Raw genomic sequence first — 14,593 nt, 5'->3', positions numbered from 1 at the left:
TCATCTCTCCGCAAACAGGAACTTGGTTATTCCTTCAATTAACAATTTAGGCCGAAACCGGTTTGGCTCAGTGGATAGAGCATAGGCCTGCGGACTGAAGGGTCCTGGGTTCGATTCCGGTGAAGGGCATGTACCTTGGTTGCGGGCACATCCCCGGTAGGGAGTGTGCAGGAGGCAGCTGATCAAGGTTTCTCTCTCATCGACGTTCCTAATTCTCTATCCCTCTCTCTTCCTCTCTATAAAAAAATCAATAAAATATATTTAAAAAAGAAAAAGAAAAAAGAATTTAGGCGGCCCTAGGATTAGCTCCTGTGGCCGGTCCCCAACACAAACCACGGAGGCCTGCATGTCACATGACAGTCATTGCCGATATGCTGTGATGGGCAGAATTCCAAGGGGGCCCCCAAGATCCCTGCCCCCCAGCGTTATCTACTGGGGACCAGGCTGGGTTACAGGACAAAGGAGATGGACGCCATGCTTGATGAGATTATCTTACACGCCAAAGGTGAGCCGATTTTGCAGGTGCCAGTAAGGCCCTAAGCCAGTTAACTTGAGATTAATCAAAGGGGACATCTTTCAGGGCGGAATTGACTTAGTCAGATGGGAGTCCTTTATTTTTTAACTTTTATTTTTTTAAACATATTCTTATTGATTTCAGAGAGGAAGGGAGAGGAGAGAGAGAGACAGCCATGATGAGAGAATCACTGACCAGCTGCCTCCTGCACTGGGGATGAAGCCCACAACCGGGGTGTGTGCCCTTGAACAGAATCGAATCCAGGACCCTTTGGTCCACAGGCTGACACTCCATCTGCTGAGCCAAACTGGCCAGGGCTGCGTGCTTCCTGTTCAGACAACTTACTTACTTACCACATTGGCCTCCCACCTAACTCAGTCTCCGGCTCCTGAGGGACCGGGGACAGCAACGCTGTGCTGTGCTCGGGGCAGCCGGGGGAGGGCCCCTTGTATTTACTTATATAGATGTTTTATGTCACAGAGGAAGGGAAAAGGAAAGAAATACAGAAACATCAAGGATGGGAGAGAGCCGAAACCTGTGTGGCTCAGTGGATAGAGCGTTGGTCTGCGGACTGAAGGGTCCAGGGTTCGATTCCGGTCAAGGGCATGTACCTTGGTTGCGGGCACATCCCCAGTAGGAGGTGTGCAGGAGGCAGCTGATCGATGTTTCTCTCTCATTGATGAGAGAGAAACATCAATAAAATTTATTTAAAAAAAAGAAAAAGAAGAATGAGAATCATTCATTGGCTGCCTCCTGCACGCCCCACACTGGGGATTGAGCCTGCAACCCAGGCATATGCCCTTGACCAGAATTGAACCTGGGACCTTTAGTCAGCAGGCCGATGCTTTTCCACTCAGCCAAACTGGCTGGGGTGGGAGGGTTCCTTTGAAACAGCAAAATCACCACAAGAAAGCACCAAAATGCAAAAAAACGAAGACAAACCATGGGCCACTAAACAGATGGTGGGCACGCATGTCGACAGTCTGAGGGCCGAAAGCAGGAGGCAGAGGGCCGTGTCCAGTCTTAGCCGAGAAGGTGCACAGCGGGCCCACCCTGTGCCCACAGCCGTGAGTATTCATGGGGGTTACACACAGATGTTAGTGCGCAGGCGGATTCGCTGCTATAGAACGTGCAAAGGACAAAGATGGACTGCCACTGGCTGTGCACCTCATTGTTTACAAACGTAATTCTGTGAAAGAGGCGACACCTTAAAATGGTGACAAACCCAGGTCTCCAGGGAGATGAGGGGGAACCAGCAAAAGAGCACAGAAGGCCGAAACCAGTTTGGCTCAGTGGATAGAGCGTCAGCCTGCGGACTGAAGGGTCCTGGGTTCGATTCCGGTCAGGGGCATGTACCTTGGTTGCGGGCACATCCCCAGTGGGGTGTGTGCAGAAGGCAGCTGATGGATGTTTCTCTCTCATCGATGTTTCTAGCTCTCTACCTCTCTCACTCTCTGTAAAAAAAATCAATAAGATATATTAAGAAATAAGAAAGGAGAGAAATGGGAAGAAGGTGGTGCTCGGTGCGGGGAAGCGGAGCACACAGCGGTGGGGCCACAGGTCGGCTGGAGCCGTGTGCACAATTATCCCATCATGCTGTGCGCCCAGCTGGCAGGCACCCGGAAGTGCTCCCTACGCGCATTTCCAGAATGAATGAATCGCTCTCGCCTCAATGGATAAACCAGAGAGATCTCGGAACCACAGCTCCCCTACTCAGAACTGGAGTTCTCGAGGGAAAGAACAAGCGATTAAACACCTGAACAAGTTTTTAATATGAAAAACGTTTGAACAATTTCTATTTGGCAAAAGCAGGGTGGGCAGCCACCACTCACAGCCCTGAGCGCGAAGGCAGGCTTGAGAAGCACGCACGGAGGCCGGGGGCCTGAAGTCCAGTCTGTGGCAGCCGCGGAGGAAGCTCTAGTCCAGGGGCAAGTTCAAGTCCACGGGGGAGCTGGCCAGGATGCCCTCCTGCAGGGAAAAGCGGCAGAGCCTTGTGAGTGGCGGGTCCCAGCATCCACACCAGCCCAGGGAGAGCGGAGACGGGGGGGGGGGGGGGGGGGGGGGCAGGGAACCGGAATGGGGAGAGGAGAGGGACCGAGGGGTGGGGGACAGAGACCCAGAATGGCAGGACAGACACCCAGGGTGGGGTGACAGAGACCCAGAATGGCAGGACAGACACCAGGGTGGGGTGACAGAGACCTGGAGAGGATCAGACACCAAGGGGGGGGGGACAGTCCCGGTGAGGAAAAGGAAGACGGAGCCGGGGTGGCGGGCCGGCTCCAGGGAGAGGCAGAGGGGGCTGGGGTTGTAAAGATCAATGGCCCCCGGCTGATCCTGACCCCTGCCTGGGAACTTTCCCGCCCAGCCTCCGTGAGACCCGGATAAGAACCCAATCCCACAAGGCTGTTGTGAGGCTTAAACGGGATCATCCGGCTGCAATCCCTGGCGAGCACCTGGCCAGGCTTTCTGTCCATTCCTTAAGACAAAACGGCTTTACAAACCAGACACGCATCCCCCGGGCCCCCATCGCCTGCTCTGAGGTCGGAGGGCATCTCTCGCTTAGCTGGACCTCTGCCACCCGTCTGACTCCTCCCCACACCCCCTTCCCCTCCACCATGCTCGGCCCCCCAATCCAAAATATGTAACCTCTCTCTCCAAATTAAATCCAGAACCCCTGCCGAAACCGGTGTGGCTCAGTGGATAGAGCGTCTGCCTGAGGACTGAAAGGTTTGTGTACCTTGGCTGCGGGCACATCCCCAGCGGGGGGTGTGCAGGAGGCAGCTGATCGATGTTTCTAGCTCTCTATCCCTCTCTCTTCCTCTCTGTAAAAAAAAAATCAATAAAGTATATATTTTTTAAAAATTAAAAAATTAAAACCAGAACCCCTACTGTTCCACTCTGGTCTGGGAATCTCCCCCCTGGACCAGTTCACCCCCTCCAGCTCCCTCCTTCTGCCCTCCCCACACAGTTCCCCTCGCCGCCACCAGAGGGCGGCGTTCACACGTATGCACCCTCTGGTCCCCGGCTCGGAGCCCTCCAGGAATGCGGGGCTCAGAGTCAAACCCCAAGTCCTCGCCTGACTACAGGCCCCAGCAGCCCGCCCGCCCCTCCTGCTCTCAGCTCGGGCCCTGTGGCCTGGCTCAGCCCTCCAGCCCCTCCAGCCCCTCCTCTCCGCTCAGCAAACACACCGGGCCAGCTCCTTACATCCCGAGAGCCTGGCATGCGTCCTTCTCTGCCCGCATCACCACAGCAACAACACAAGGAAGGTGGCAGCCAGGGGCAGGAATAACAAGCTCAGGGAGGGGCGGCTGCCCAGGCCCCGGGGCACTCCGCCGAGCCTGGCGGGACGGAGGAGCGGGCAGGGAAGCCTTCCCGGGGCGTCTGCAGCGGAGGTGAGGGCGGTAAGTCAGACAGCCGCTCCCGCTGGTGGAAGGTGCAGGGCGCTGGGGAAGGAGTGAGGCGGCCGGCAGGGAGGGGAGGCAGCGGGAGGCGAGGAGGCTGCGGCTTAAATGGCACCGGGACAGGCTCCCGGAGGGTCCCAGCCGAGCAGAGCAGAGGAAGGGGGGCTTCGGCCGGCAGAGCTGCCCAGGCAGAGCCGGGTAACCACACACACAGATGCGGTGAGTGCCAGGCACTTAGCATGATCCCATGTAATCCTCACAACACCCCCTGATCACGGTGCTCAGTGGACACAGAACAGGGGACGGGGGGCCACGTCCGAAAGGAAACCTAAGAGCCCCCCCCATTACAGATAGGAGATCCAGGGGGCTCACCCAGCCGCCCTGGGCCTGGATCCAGGGCGTGAAGCTGTGCACGTGCTCCACGCTGAGCCCGGCCAGGGTGCCCCCCAGCCAGGCCACGCGCCGGCTCAGCTCCATGGCCAGGGCCAGGCGGGCCAGGGGCTCCGGGGAGGGCGGCGGGGGGCCCGGGCACCCCACGGAGGGGGGCGCGCGGCTGGGGCAGGGGCTGCCCTCCCGGCTGGAGAACAGCTCCACGAGGCGGGCGAAGGAGCCGGCGGAGAGGCGGGCCAGCTTGCGGCGCAGGGCGGGGTCCGAGGCCAGCTGCGGGGACAGGGGAAGAGGCGGGTCCGCCCTGTGGCCAGCCAACAGGAGGCTGGGGGCGGGGGTGTCTCTCTGGTGCCAGGGTCTTCTCCACCTAAAGCTCTAAGCCATGCCCCCATCCGTCACACCAGCCAATCACCAGCCAGGTTTCTGCCAAACTACTACCGTGTTTCCCCGAAAATAAGACATCCCCTGAAAATAAGACCTAGCGCAACTTTGGGAGAAAAAATTAATATAAGACACTGTCTTATTTTCTGGGAAATAGAATATTTTCTGGTAGCAGGAAGCAGGCCTGGAACCCCAGAAGCTAAGCCACGCCCCTTCCCAGGCCTCCACAGCTAAAGAGGGCTAAGCCCTAGATTGCTAATCTTCCAGCCTTCAATTTACAATTAATAGGCTAATCATGTTTCAGGACACAAGCCACACCTCCTCTGGCAGTCCATCCCTCCGCCCCGCCCCCCCCCCCCCATTCTAAGCCTCGCTCCTATAATCAGTCAGGATTTCAGATTTTATGTCTTCTCAAACCACATTCCGCTCCCACCACCCTGACTTCCTCAACTGGTTCCAATTTCTTTCCTAGATCACGTTTCTGACGTCCACCCCCTTCCTTTAGGCCACGCCCCTCCCTCTAGGCCACACCCTCCCTCTAGGCCACGCCCCTCTGACAATCCACGCAAGGGAGCCCTGGCCATCCCTCTGTCATTCATGAAAGCCTGGTCCCACCCTCTCCCAACCGGCCACCCAATGAGACTGCGGATCCAGCTTCTGACCCCAGTGCCGTCATGGACCAGGGCTGGCCCGGGCCCGTCACCTTCTGGTTGATGGCTTCCGCCTCCTGCTCCAGCAAGGCCACCAGCCTCCGCAGCAGGGCTTCCTTTTCCGTGGCTGGGGGACCCTGTACCTCTAGGGGGGGCAGGGGAGATTTCGGTTGGGGGGCAGAAACCTGGCCGCCCTTCCACCCCCATCTTTCTGCAGGGCCCCTCTGCCCTCACCTGGGCTCGGCGGGGACCTCAGCTGCTCTTGGACCAGCTGTTCCAGCCGCTGGGCCACGAGGGCATAGAAGTCCGGAGTGGCTGGGCCTGGGGTGAAGAGAGATGCTGATCTCTCCAGGAGGTCAGGAAGTTACGCATCCTGTCCTCCCAGCCACCCTGCCTGGACGCAGTGATCTCCACTTCATAGCGGGGTACACGGTGGCTCAGGGAGCGAACGTGGCAAAAGACCTGGTACTTCCCACTTCATGGCGTCCCCCCAAATGGACTTAGAGTGTTTGTTAGAGCTGAACTGGCCCGTGAAGGTTATCCCATCCCAGGAAGGCAAACAGGACACTCCAGCGATTACCACTCTGTCCCTTGGCCATTGCAGGCATCATCAGCTGATCACAGAGCTCTCTCTCTCTCTCTCTCTCTCTCTAGCTTGGAAATTCTTTGCAAGCTAGCATGCCCTGTAGCCATTACTAATCTATCCAGGCTCACGTGACAGGAAAGCTGTTGGTCATTCTAGATCACATGTGTCAAACACAAGGCCCGCGGGCCAAATCCAGCCCGCCAGGCCTTGCAATGTGGCCCGCACCGCGCTGTCATCACTGCACTCCGCTGTCAGTTTATGACATTGTCAGTTTATGACTGTTCAGTAAACCATTCGGCCCGCGATTTAGGCTGGATTTTAGATTTTGGCCCCTTCTCTGATTGAGTTCGACACCCCTATTCTAGATCAAGTCCAATGACTCCTCCTCCCCATTCCTACTTTTTTTTTTTTTTTAAATATATTTTATTGATTTTTTACAGAGAGGAAGGAAGAGAGACAGAGAGCTAGAAACGTCGCGATGAGAGAGAAACATCGACCAGCCGCCTCCTGCACACCCCCCACTGGGGATGCGCCCACAACTAATGTACATGCCCCTGACCGGAGTCAAACCCGAGACCCCTCAGTCCGCAGACCGACGCTCGATCCACTGAGCCAAACATTCCTACTGCGATATTGGATAAACACAGGAACAGGGAAGAAAAGGATTTTCCAAGTCATGTAATCAAATAGATAAGGAGCTGTGATTGAAAACTGAGAGTAGGAGCCGGAGACCCCACACTGCTATCTATACAGCCTTAGCTGAGTGATCTTGAACTAATTCCTTATCCTGTCAGTGTTTTTAAGAATCAAAGCTCCCAGCCCAACCAGCCTGGCTCAGTGGCTGAGAATCGATCTATGGACCCGGAGGTCACAGTTAGATTCCCAGTCAGGGCACAGGCCCAGGTTGCAGGCTCAATCCGTGGTGGGCGGCGTGCAGGAGTGAGCCCATCAATGATTCTCTCTCATCATTGATGTTTCTATCTCTCTCTCTCCCTCTCCCTTCCTCTCTGAAATCAATAGTGTGTGTGTGTGTGTGTGTGTGTGTGTGTGTGTGTGTGTTGGAATCAAAGCTCCTGGCTTTGCATGAGCAGGTTCCTGGGTGATCTGGGGATCCTCTTACCAGGCTGCGAATCATAGCAGGGGCGAAGGGGCAGGGAGCAGGGCCGAGGAGACTCAGGGGGAACTGCTTCTCGACCCAAAGAGCAAGGAAAGCATCTTCGAAGGCGGCTCAGGAAGTCTGTTGGCTCCTCCTGGGCAGGGGTCCTGAGGGAGGGACCTCAGAGAGTGACTCAGAGCCCCCTTGTGAGCAGTCCCTCTTTCCTCCCACTCAGGGCCTCTCCCTGCAACCCCAGGGACAAGGAACAGAGCCAGGTATAAAGGACACAGACTGAGACCAGGGGCAAGAGTTAAGGACGGTCCACACCGCATGCAGAGGCCCCTGGGGGAGGAGAGCAACTCCGCTTACCTGGGTGGAGTAGGGAGGGGGGACCCAGCAGCCTCACCGCGCTTAAGGAAGGCAGCTAGGACCTTTAGCGTGTCCTCCCGGAGCCCCAGCTCTTCCGAGCCCGCCATGGGGGCACCTGTGAGAGAGGGGGCTGAGGGATAAACTCAGGGTTCAGCAGAAGTGAACCTAGTTTGTGAATGAAGAGAGAGGGTCAGGACTGGGGAGTCCCCAGGGCAGGAAGGGGCTGAGGGTCTGAACTCCTAGGTCCTTTAGGGGAACTGAGGTCTGGAGGTCCAGGCTCTTGAGTTTCCAGGGGGAGAAGAGGAATGAAGACGAAGATTCCTTGATCCTGGCAGAGGAGCAGGCTGGAGACCCGATTCTGGGATCTAAGCAAAGGGGGGGAGCCTGAATTCTTGAGTCTGAGAGAAAAGGGGATTGTGCCTTGGTCCTCTGGGCCCCCGAGCAAGAAGGGCACTTGAGGCTTCGACTTCTGGACTCCGAGAGAGTTTGCCAAGTTATTTAAACCGTTAGAGGACGAAAACTACCAATCCCAGCAGGCTTCGTGGCAAACATTCCACTCGGTCCGCAGTTGGTCACCGCGCAGCCTGCTGGGAGGTGTAGTTCCACCGTCTAAGGCTGGACTCGAGGAAGGGGAGACCTGTGACTCTAGGATGTCGAAACAGGACTGGGGTTCCATCTCCTGAGTCGCGGCCCTCTTCTCCTCCGTCCTCCCCGCAGCCCTCACTAACGCCCCACTTACCTGGCCCCGGGCCCGGGCCCCGGGCCCCGCCGCCTCCTCCACTGAACTCGTCCAACTTCTCTAGTAGTTCAACTTTCCCGCGCCTGCGCACTGGGCCGGGCTGGCGACGGCCCAACGTCGAGGGGGCGGAGCGCCGGTGCCCGCCTCATTTGCATGCAACGTTCCCGGCATGCCAGTGCCCGGAAGTGCCAAATAGGGGCTCGGGGAGGAGAAATGTCCCGGCTTCGGGTGCCGCCTCTTCGGGGGCTGTTACCCAAATGATGAGAAAGTCGTTTTTATTTCAAGAAATCTGCAGAAAGCAAAGCTCCACCGCCCTGAAGCTCAGTTGACGGTAAGGAGGGGGCGGGGGGGGGGTGCAGCTCCGAGTTCGAGCGCTATCGGAGCAAAGCCAGGGTGGCCCGGGCACCCAGCACCCAGCGCGCCCCGCCCCGTCCCGTCCCTCTAGGTGGGTAACGCGGAAGAGCCGGGGAGTTGGTGGTGGCCAGGAGTGGGGGAAAGGGGACGGGAGAAAGTAGGAGACTCACATGATGTGGAAAGGGGAGCAAGGAGGGGGCAAAGTGAAGCGGTGGCAGGTGCAAAACAAACAAAACAAAACACGGACGTAGTAGCGGGGAGGCGATCACTAAAGTGGGGAGCGTGTCCTGGACGAGGGAGGCTTTCCATGGGGGACTGAGGATGGAGGTCTACGGTGGACATGGGCGAGGGGGTCATACGTGGGGAACTGTGGGAGGGGGTCCACACTGGGGTAAGTGCGGGAGGTAGAAGCCTACAGAAAAGGAGCGTCTGCTCTTAGGCTCCACCTTGGAAGTGGGGTACCCGCCTTGGGTGATGGGGAGGGGAGGGGAGGGTGGGATTTGCAGTGCAATAGGGAATTGATGGGGTAGTGGGGTCTGCACAGAAGATGGGGAAACGAGGGGACCCTACCATGCATTTGGGAGGGACTCCTCCCTACATTGGGGGGTGTCGCCGGAGGGTTTGTGAGCAGGGGAGGTCCGTTTGTTCCCCAAGAAAATACAGAGGAGGGACCTGCGCCGAGGCCCGTGAGGGGATGGTCCGGACGGGCCCATGACCTGCCCGTTGTTAGCAGGCCCGACATGGGATCCCAAAAGCCGCGGATCCTGCCTTGGCTGGTGTCTCAGCTAGACGAGGGGCGGCTGGAGGGCGTGGCCTGGCTGGGCCAGAGCCGCAGGCGCTTCCGCATCCCCTGGAAGCACGGTTTGCGGCAGGACGCCCAGCAGGAGGACTTTGGCATCTTCCAGGTGTGTGGGCGCCGAGCCTCAGGAGGGGGGCTCCGAGGGGTGGGGTTAGAATGGGACGTGCAGAGCTGAGGATAGTTGATAGGTGTGGGATCGCTGGAGGGCCCAGGTTCCAGGAAGAGAACTAGGAAAGCCGGTTAGACCGTGAAGGAAATGCATCCTGGGAGCCCAGGGCTGTCTGGGAATGGGGTCTGGGGTGTAGAATTCTGGGGGCGGGCCTTGGGACAGGAGACCAGACCAGGCTGAAGCGGAGGTACTTACCACCACATTAGAATGAATACACCAGTTAGAGTGGGAGGGGGCGGGGTTAATACAGAGGGTGCCCTGGGGCAGGTGAATTGCAGAGTTAGATACCTAGTAAGACCTGAAAGATTGGCTTAGAAAGCAAAGGTTTAAAAAAAAAAAAAAAAAAAAGCTAAGGTTTTTGATAGGTGGAGGAGGCAGGCAACCTGGGGCACAGAGAATCTGAGGATTTGAGAATAAGACTTTGCCAAGTTAGAAATGTGCCCGGGAGCCGCAGCCGGTTTGGCTCAGTGGTAGAGCGTCGGTCTGCGGACTGAAAGGTCCCAGGTTCGATTCCGGCCAGGGGCATGTACCTTGGTTGCGGGCACATCCCCGGTAGGGGGTGTGCAAGAGGCAGCTGATCGATGTTTCTCTCTCATCTACGTTTCTAGCTCTCTCTCTTTCTCTCTGTTAAAAATCAATAAAATAAATTATAAGAAAGAATCGGTGCTAGGATGAGAGGCGGCAGGGTGATGGCCCCTGGGGCGGGGTCTGAACCACCCTCTCCTCTATCCTGTTGCCATGGTTCCCAGGCCTGGGCAGAGGCCAGCGGTGCCTACACTCCTGGGAGAGATAAGCCCGACCTGCCGACCTGGAAGAGGAATTTCAGATCCGCCCTGAACAGGAAGGAAGGTTTGCGTTTAGCCGAGGATCATAGCAAGGACCCCCACGACCCGCACAAGGTCTACGAGTTTGTGAACTCAGGTGTGCTGGGAGCGGGGTTCTCACGGAGCAATGGGGGTTTCGGGGTCCCCAGCACCCCCTTTCCACTCACCACCTCTCTCGCCAGCAGCTGGCGACTTCCCTGAGCCGGAGGCTTCTCCAGACACCGATGGCAGGTTCAGTACCTCTGACAGCCAGGTGAGAGAGACCCTGCCCGCCCCTCCGCCCCCTCAGTCTCCGGCCCATCCCCTCTGCGTCCTGCTGAGCTGTCCAGGCCTCCTTCGCTCCATGGACCATCGTCCGCCTCCCCCCGCCTCCCTTCCCTCCCTCCCCCGGCGCAGAGCTGACCTCTGCCTCTCCTGCTCTCAGCCCTCCGTGGCGTCCCGGCCCCTCAGGACAAAGCTCGGCTCTCACCAGGCACGCAAGGCCCTCGCACACCTTCGCTGCCTTCCTCGCTGTCCAGCCTCCTGGGGACTAAAAACTCCCTGCCCTTGACCTTGCTGGTGTCTGTGCCAGGAAGTCCCCTGGGACCTGCTCCCCAGACTTCTCTGCCCAGGTCCTGCCGGCATGGAGCCAGGTCCTTGGGCTGAATTAGCGGCTCTCCCGGACCTCCCAGCCCTCAGCACTCAGAGCACCGTGCTCTGCGCCCCCGGCGGCCTCTCCCCAGCTCAGGGCCGGGTCCTCTCTGGTCCCCAGATCGCTGAGCACAGGCCTGACCCGGGCCAGTCTTCAGAAAATGCTGTGGGGATGCTGGACCCTCCCTCCCTCTCTCTCTCTCTCTCTCTCTCTCTCTCTCTCTCTCTCTCTAGGAAAGCTTTCTGGGGGAGTTAGTGAATGGCATGAACTTGGGCCCAATTCCAGATGAGGGGGCCTCGGGCCTGGCTGTAACCCCCGAATACCGCCCTCAGCTCTTGCTGAGCCCCACCTCGGACATTCCTGCTCCCTACCCAACCCCAGGACCCCCTGAAAACCCCCTGAAGCAGCTGCTGGTGCTGGAGGAAGGTGAGGGCCAGCCGTGGGCTGGGAGGGGCCGGATGTGGGGTGGCAGGCCCTCACACGCTCTCTCTCTCTCTCCCTTCACATCGCCACCACCGCCGCCGCTCAGACTGGGAGTTCGAGGTGACTGCCTTCTACCGGGGCCGCCAGGCCTTCCAGCAGACCGTCTTCTGCCCCCGGGGCCTGCGGCTGGTGGGGCCCGAAGGCGGGGACCGGACTCTCCCCGGGCAGCCCATCACACTGCCGGACCCCGAGGCGCTCCTGGCGGACAGGGTGGCGAAGGGCTACGTGAGTCGCGTGCTGAGCGGCCTGGCCGGGGGCCTCGCCCTGTGGAGGGCCGGCCAGGGGCTCTGCGCCCAGAGGCTGGGCCCCTGCCACGCGTACTGGGCCGTGGGCGAGGAGCTGCTCCCCGACAGCGGCCGCGGGCCCGACGGCGAGGTCCCCAAGGAGACGGAGGGGAGCGTGTTCAACCTGGGGCCGTTCGTGACTGGTGAGTGGGGCGGCCTCACTCTGCTGTGGAGGGTGGGCCCCAGCGGTTAAGGACCTGGGCTCAGACCTGGCGGGATCCTGCTGCTCTGTGCGCCATTTAGCCTAGACTGCTCTGAGCCTGGCAGGTCCGAGGGCCCTCTCCCTCCCTCTGCCTGCCCGGAGCTGGGAGGAGGCAGGGGGCCTCCTGCACAGAAGGCGGTCAGGAGCTAGCTGCCCTGGTGGTCATCATTATTACCAACTAGAGGCCCAGTGCATGGAATTCATGCAAGGGGGTGGGAGGTGGGGGTTTCCTTGTACAATTTAGCACCCCTCGGGGGCTGTCTGACTGCCTCTTGCAATCCAGGACCGCTGGCTCCTAACTGCTCGCTGGCCTGCCTGCCTGATCACCCCTAAACACCTCTGCCTTGCCCCACACCTGGGACCCAAAAGTCCCTCCTTCAGCTGGTTGCAGGCAGCCAGGACCCGGGCTGGCTTCACCCGGGCTGGCCACAGCCACAGGGGACTGTGGGCAGGCCGCACTGCCTGGGCCGCAGGCGCCCTGGACCATAGGGTGTGCGGCTTGTCCCTCTCCAGAGCTGCAGCCTGGCTGGTCCCCATTCCTCTCTCTCAAGTTCATTGTGCCTGACTGGTCCCCATTCCTCTCCCTCAAGCTCATTGTGCCTGGCTGGTCCCCATTCCTCTCTCTCAAGTTCATTGTGCCTGACTGGTCCCCATTCCTCTCCCTCAAGCTCATTGTGCCTGGCTGGTCCCCATTCCTCTCCCTCAAGCTCATTGTGCCTGGCTGGTCCCCATTCCTCTCCCTCAAGCTCATTGTGCCTGGCTGGTCCCCATTCCTCTCTCTCGAGCTCATTGTGCCTGGCTGGTCCCCATTCCTCTCTTCCCAGTGTTGAGTGTCTGAACAGCCGAGGGTGGGAGGGTGTGATGACCATTTGCATATTAGCTCTTTATTATACAGGAGGATTATGGTGGACAGACAGCCACAGGAAAGATCCTGTAGGGCATTGCTAGCCAATAGCAATTCGATTGCACTGACCAGTACCCAACAGTGTCCAGTCATGTTGCTATTGAGTACTTAGAGAGTGTCTGAGGAAGTGCGGTGTGAACTGTATTTGCATTTTAATGAGTTACTATTTAAATAGCCCTGGTGGCTAATGGCTACCTAGGGACAGAGTGGCCTCAGGGGGCTAAAGAGCAGTAACTGTTACCCTCTTTGGGAGAGGACCCCTCCTGGCCGGTTCCCCATCCAGAAGCTCAGCCTCCGGGGGCCGGGGGAGCGGGTTGTCCAGCCCCACCCTGATGGGGAGGGAAAAGGTACTTCTGTTTGTGCCAGAATCTGGGGCCCTGACGCACATCCGGCAGAGTTAGGCCGGGCTTTGGGCTGGTGAGGACGGCGGGCCGGTACCGGGTTTCAGGGGGAGGGGCAGGGGGAGGTCTTCCCGGCGCTGACTGGGTTCTCGGCCCCCAGATCTGATCGCCTTCATCGAAGGAAGCAGACGCTCCCCGCGCTACACCTTCTGGTTCTGCCTGGGGGAGTCGTGGCCCCAGGACCAGCCGTGGACCAAGAAGCTAGTGATGGTCAAGGTGCCTGCGCCCTGGGATCCGGGAGCTGAGGGGGTGGATCTCCCAAAAGAATAGGCTGCTCCCAGGAACTACAATTCCCAGAAACCCCTGGAGAAACGAAAATCTCCAACTCTCTGCATCACCATTTTCCCCCTCACCAGAGGCTATTTTCATTGATTTTTGTTTGGGGGGGGGCCGCGGAGAGAGAGAAACATTCATTGGTTACCTCCACATGTGCCCTGACGCGTGGGGGTTGAACCTACAGCCTTTCAGTGTATGGGATGATGCTCATACCAACTGAGCCACACCAGCCAGCCAGGGCCTCTCCATTCCTGAGACTTCCGGGTGTCCCGCCCATGGCCTTACACCCTCCCACCACCCCCCCAGCATGGGGGAGCTGGTGGACTGTAAGTCCTGGCAGCCAGTGAGGAACTACAGTTCCCAGGATTCCTTCTGACACAAGCTGCTGAGCCCTAGCTTCTGGGAGCCCCTCTGGCCTCCATGACTGTGAATTTGAGAAAACTACAACCTGAGCCTAAGGATGCATCCTGGGTTATGGTGGGACTGCTGGGAGTTGTAGTCCACTCGGCCCCACCCGCTACAGCAGACACTGCTGGTGCTTTCCTTGACGGCGCTTCTCCCCACCTCCTCCAGGTGGTCCCCACGTGCCTCCGGGCCCTGGTGGAAATGGCGCGGGCAGGGGGTGCCTCCTCGCTGGAGAACACCTCGCTGGACCTGCACATTTCCAACAGCCAGCCCCTCTCTCTCACGGCGGAGCAGTACAAGGCCTACCTGCAGGACCTGGTGGAGGACATGGATTTCTAGGTCACTGGCCGGGCCTGAACCCGCCACTCACGGGGGCAGGGCCCTCCCCTCCACCAATAAACACCTTCTCGCCTGGCGCCACTTGTGTGTGGTGTTCGGTGTCCCCAGGCAGCCCTGACCCGCGCTGGGCATTGCTCCTTCAGACCTGTGCGTGCATCGGCAGCCCCCCACCTCAGTGCTCCCTGGATGAGGGCGAGGCACTGGGGGCAGCAGACCCTCAGCAGCTCCACACCCTTCACAGACTGAGACAGGAGACTCGGAGAAAAGGCCACAAAGTAAGACACGAGCTGGGCAGAGGCCAGTCCGATGTCAAAGCCGCTCCCCTCCGAGGGAGGCCAGGCTGCCTCCGGATCCCCCTCACCTGGGAACAGCCGGGGTCGAGGCCCGGTGTGCAGTCGG

At 59.0% G+C, this 14,593-nt stretch overlaps 2 protein-coding genes across 10 annotated transcripts; one reads left to right on the top strand and one right to left on the bottom strand.

Annotated features, from left to right (window-relative positions):
- Positions 1 to 2,262: 2,262 nt before the first annotated feature.
- Positions 2,263 to 8,241, bottom strand: BCL2L12 (BCL2 like 12). 4 transcript variants are annotated; one of them, XM_084906247.1, is made up of 7 exons: positions 8,124 to 8,239; positions 7,385 to 7,499; positions 7,040 to 7,182; positions 5,568 to 5,654; positions 5,387 to 5,478; positions 4,288 to 4,575; positions 2,263 to 2,482 (listed from the first exon to the last, which is right to left on the bottom strand). In XM_084906247.1, exons 2-7 carry the CDS (start codon positions 7,489 to 7,491, stop codon positions 2,432 to 2,434), a joined length of 768 nt encoding a protein of 255 aa, XP_084762373.1. In that variant the 5' UTR covers positions 7,492 to 7,499; positions 8,124 to 8,239; the 3' UTR covers positions 2,263 to 2,431. The 4 variants fall into 4 exon arrangements, with proteins under 4 accessions (XP_084762373.1, XP_084762372.1, XP_084762375.1 ...); XM_084906246.1 differs by having other exon boundaries at positions 7,385 to 7,514; positions 8,124 to 8,232; XM_084906249.1 differs by lacking the exon at positions 4,288 to 4,575 and having other exon boundaries at positions 8,124 to 8,241.
- IRF3 (interferon regulatory factor 3) lies at positions 3,600 to 14,267 on the top strand. Of its 6 annotated transcripts, none has more exons than XM_084906109.1 (8): positions 3,600 to 3,915; positions 9,211 to 9,382; positions 10,195 to 10,366; positions 10,452 to 10,522; positions 11,134 to 11,326; positions 11,430 to 11,810; positions 13,275 to 13,390; positions 14,024 to 14,267. In XM_084906109.1, the coding sequence occupies exons 2-8, from the start codon at positions 9,218 to 9,220 to the stop codon at positions 14,192 to 14,194; spliced, it is 1,269 nt and encodes a 422-aa protein (XP_084762235.1). In that variant the 5' UTR covers positions 3,600 to 3,915; positions 9,211 to 9,217; the 3' UTR covers positions 14,195 to 14,267. The 6 variants fall into 6 exon arrangements, with proteins under 6 accessions (XP_084762235.1, XP_084762239.1, XP_084762237.1 ...); XM_084906113.1 differs by having other exon boundaries at positions 3,603 to 3,915; positions 10,455 to 10,522; XM_084906111.1 differs by lacking the exon at positions 3,600 to 3,915 and adding an exon at positions 8,303 to 8,454 and having other exon boundaries at positions 10,455 to 10,522.
- Positions 14,268 to 14,593: the final 326 nt, after the last annotated feature.

The sequence above is a fragment of the Pipistrellus hanaki genome (genome assembly GCF_964339955.1).
Source record: "Pipistrellus hanaki genome assembly, chromosome: 15".
Taxonomy (NCBI): Eukaryota; Metazoa; Chordata; class Mammalia; order Chiroptera; family Vespertilionidae; genus Pipistrellus; species Pipistrellus hanaki.
Note: the sequence above shows the minus strand (reverse complement) of the source record. Positions and strands in the feature narration are given on the sequence as shown.

What these genes read in the sequence shown, in the direction of transcription:
- BCL2L12 (XM_084906247.1), bottom strand. Translation starts at nt 7,491, where the DNA reads ATGGCGGGCTCGGAAGAGCTGGGGCTCCGGGAGGACACGCTAAAGGTC. An exon ending in CGGAAGCCATCAACCAGAAG is followed by an intron (nt 4,576 to 5,386) that starts GTGACGGGCCCG and finishes CTGTCCCCGCAG; the next exon opens with CTGGCCTCGGACCCCGCCCT. An exon ending in TCCAGGCCCAGGGCGGCTGG is followed by an intron (nt 2,483 to 4,287) that starts GTGAGCCCCCTG and finishes TTTTCCCTGCAG; the next exon opens with GAGGGCATCCTGGCCAGCTC.
- IRF3 (XM_084906109.1), top strand. Translation starts at nt 9,218, where the DNA reads ATGGGATCCCAAAAGCCGCGGATCCTGCCTTGGCTGGTGTCTCAGCTA. An exon ending in GCTGCTGGTGCTGGAGGAAG is followed by an intron (nt 11,327 to 11,429) that starts GTGAGGGCCAGC and finishes GCCGCCGCTCAG; the next exon opens with ACTGGGAGTTCGAGGTGACT. An exon ending in AGAAGCTAGTGATGGTCAAG is followed by an intron (nt 13,391 to 14,023) that starts GTGCCTGCGCCC and finishes CACCTCCTCCAG; the next exon opens with GTGGTCCCCACGTGCCTCCG.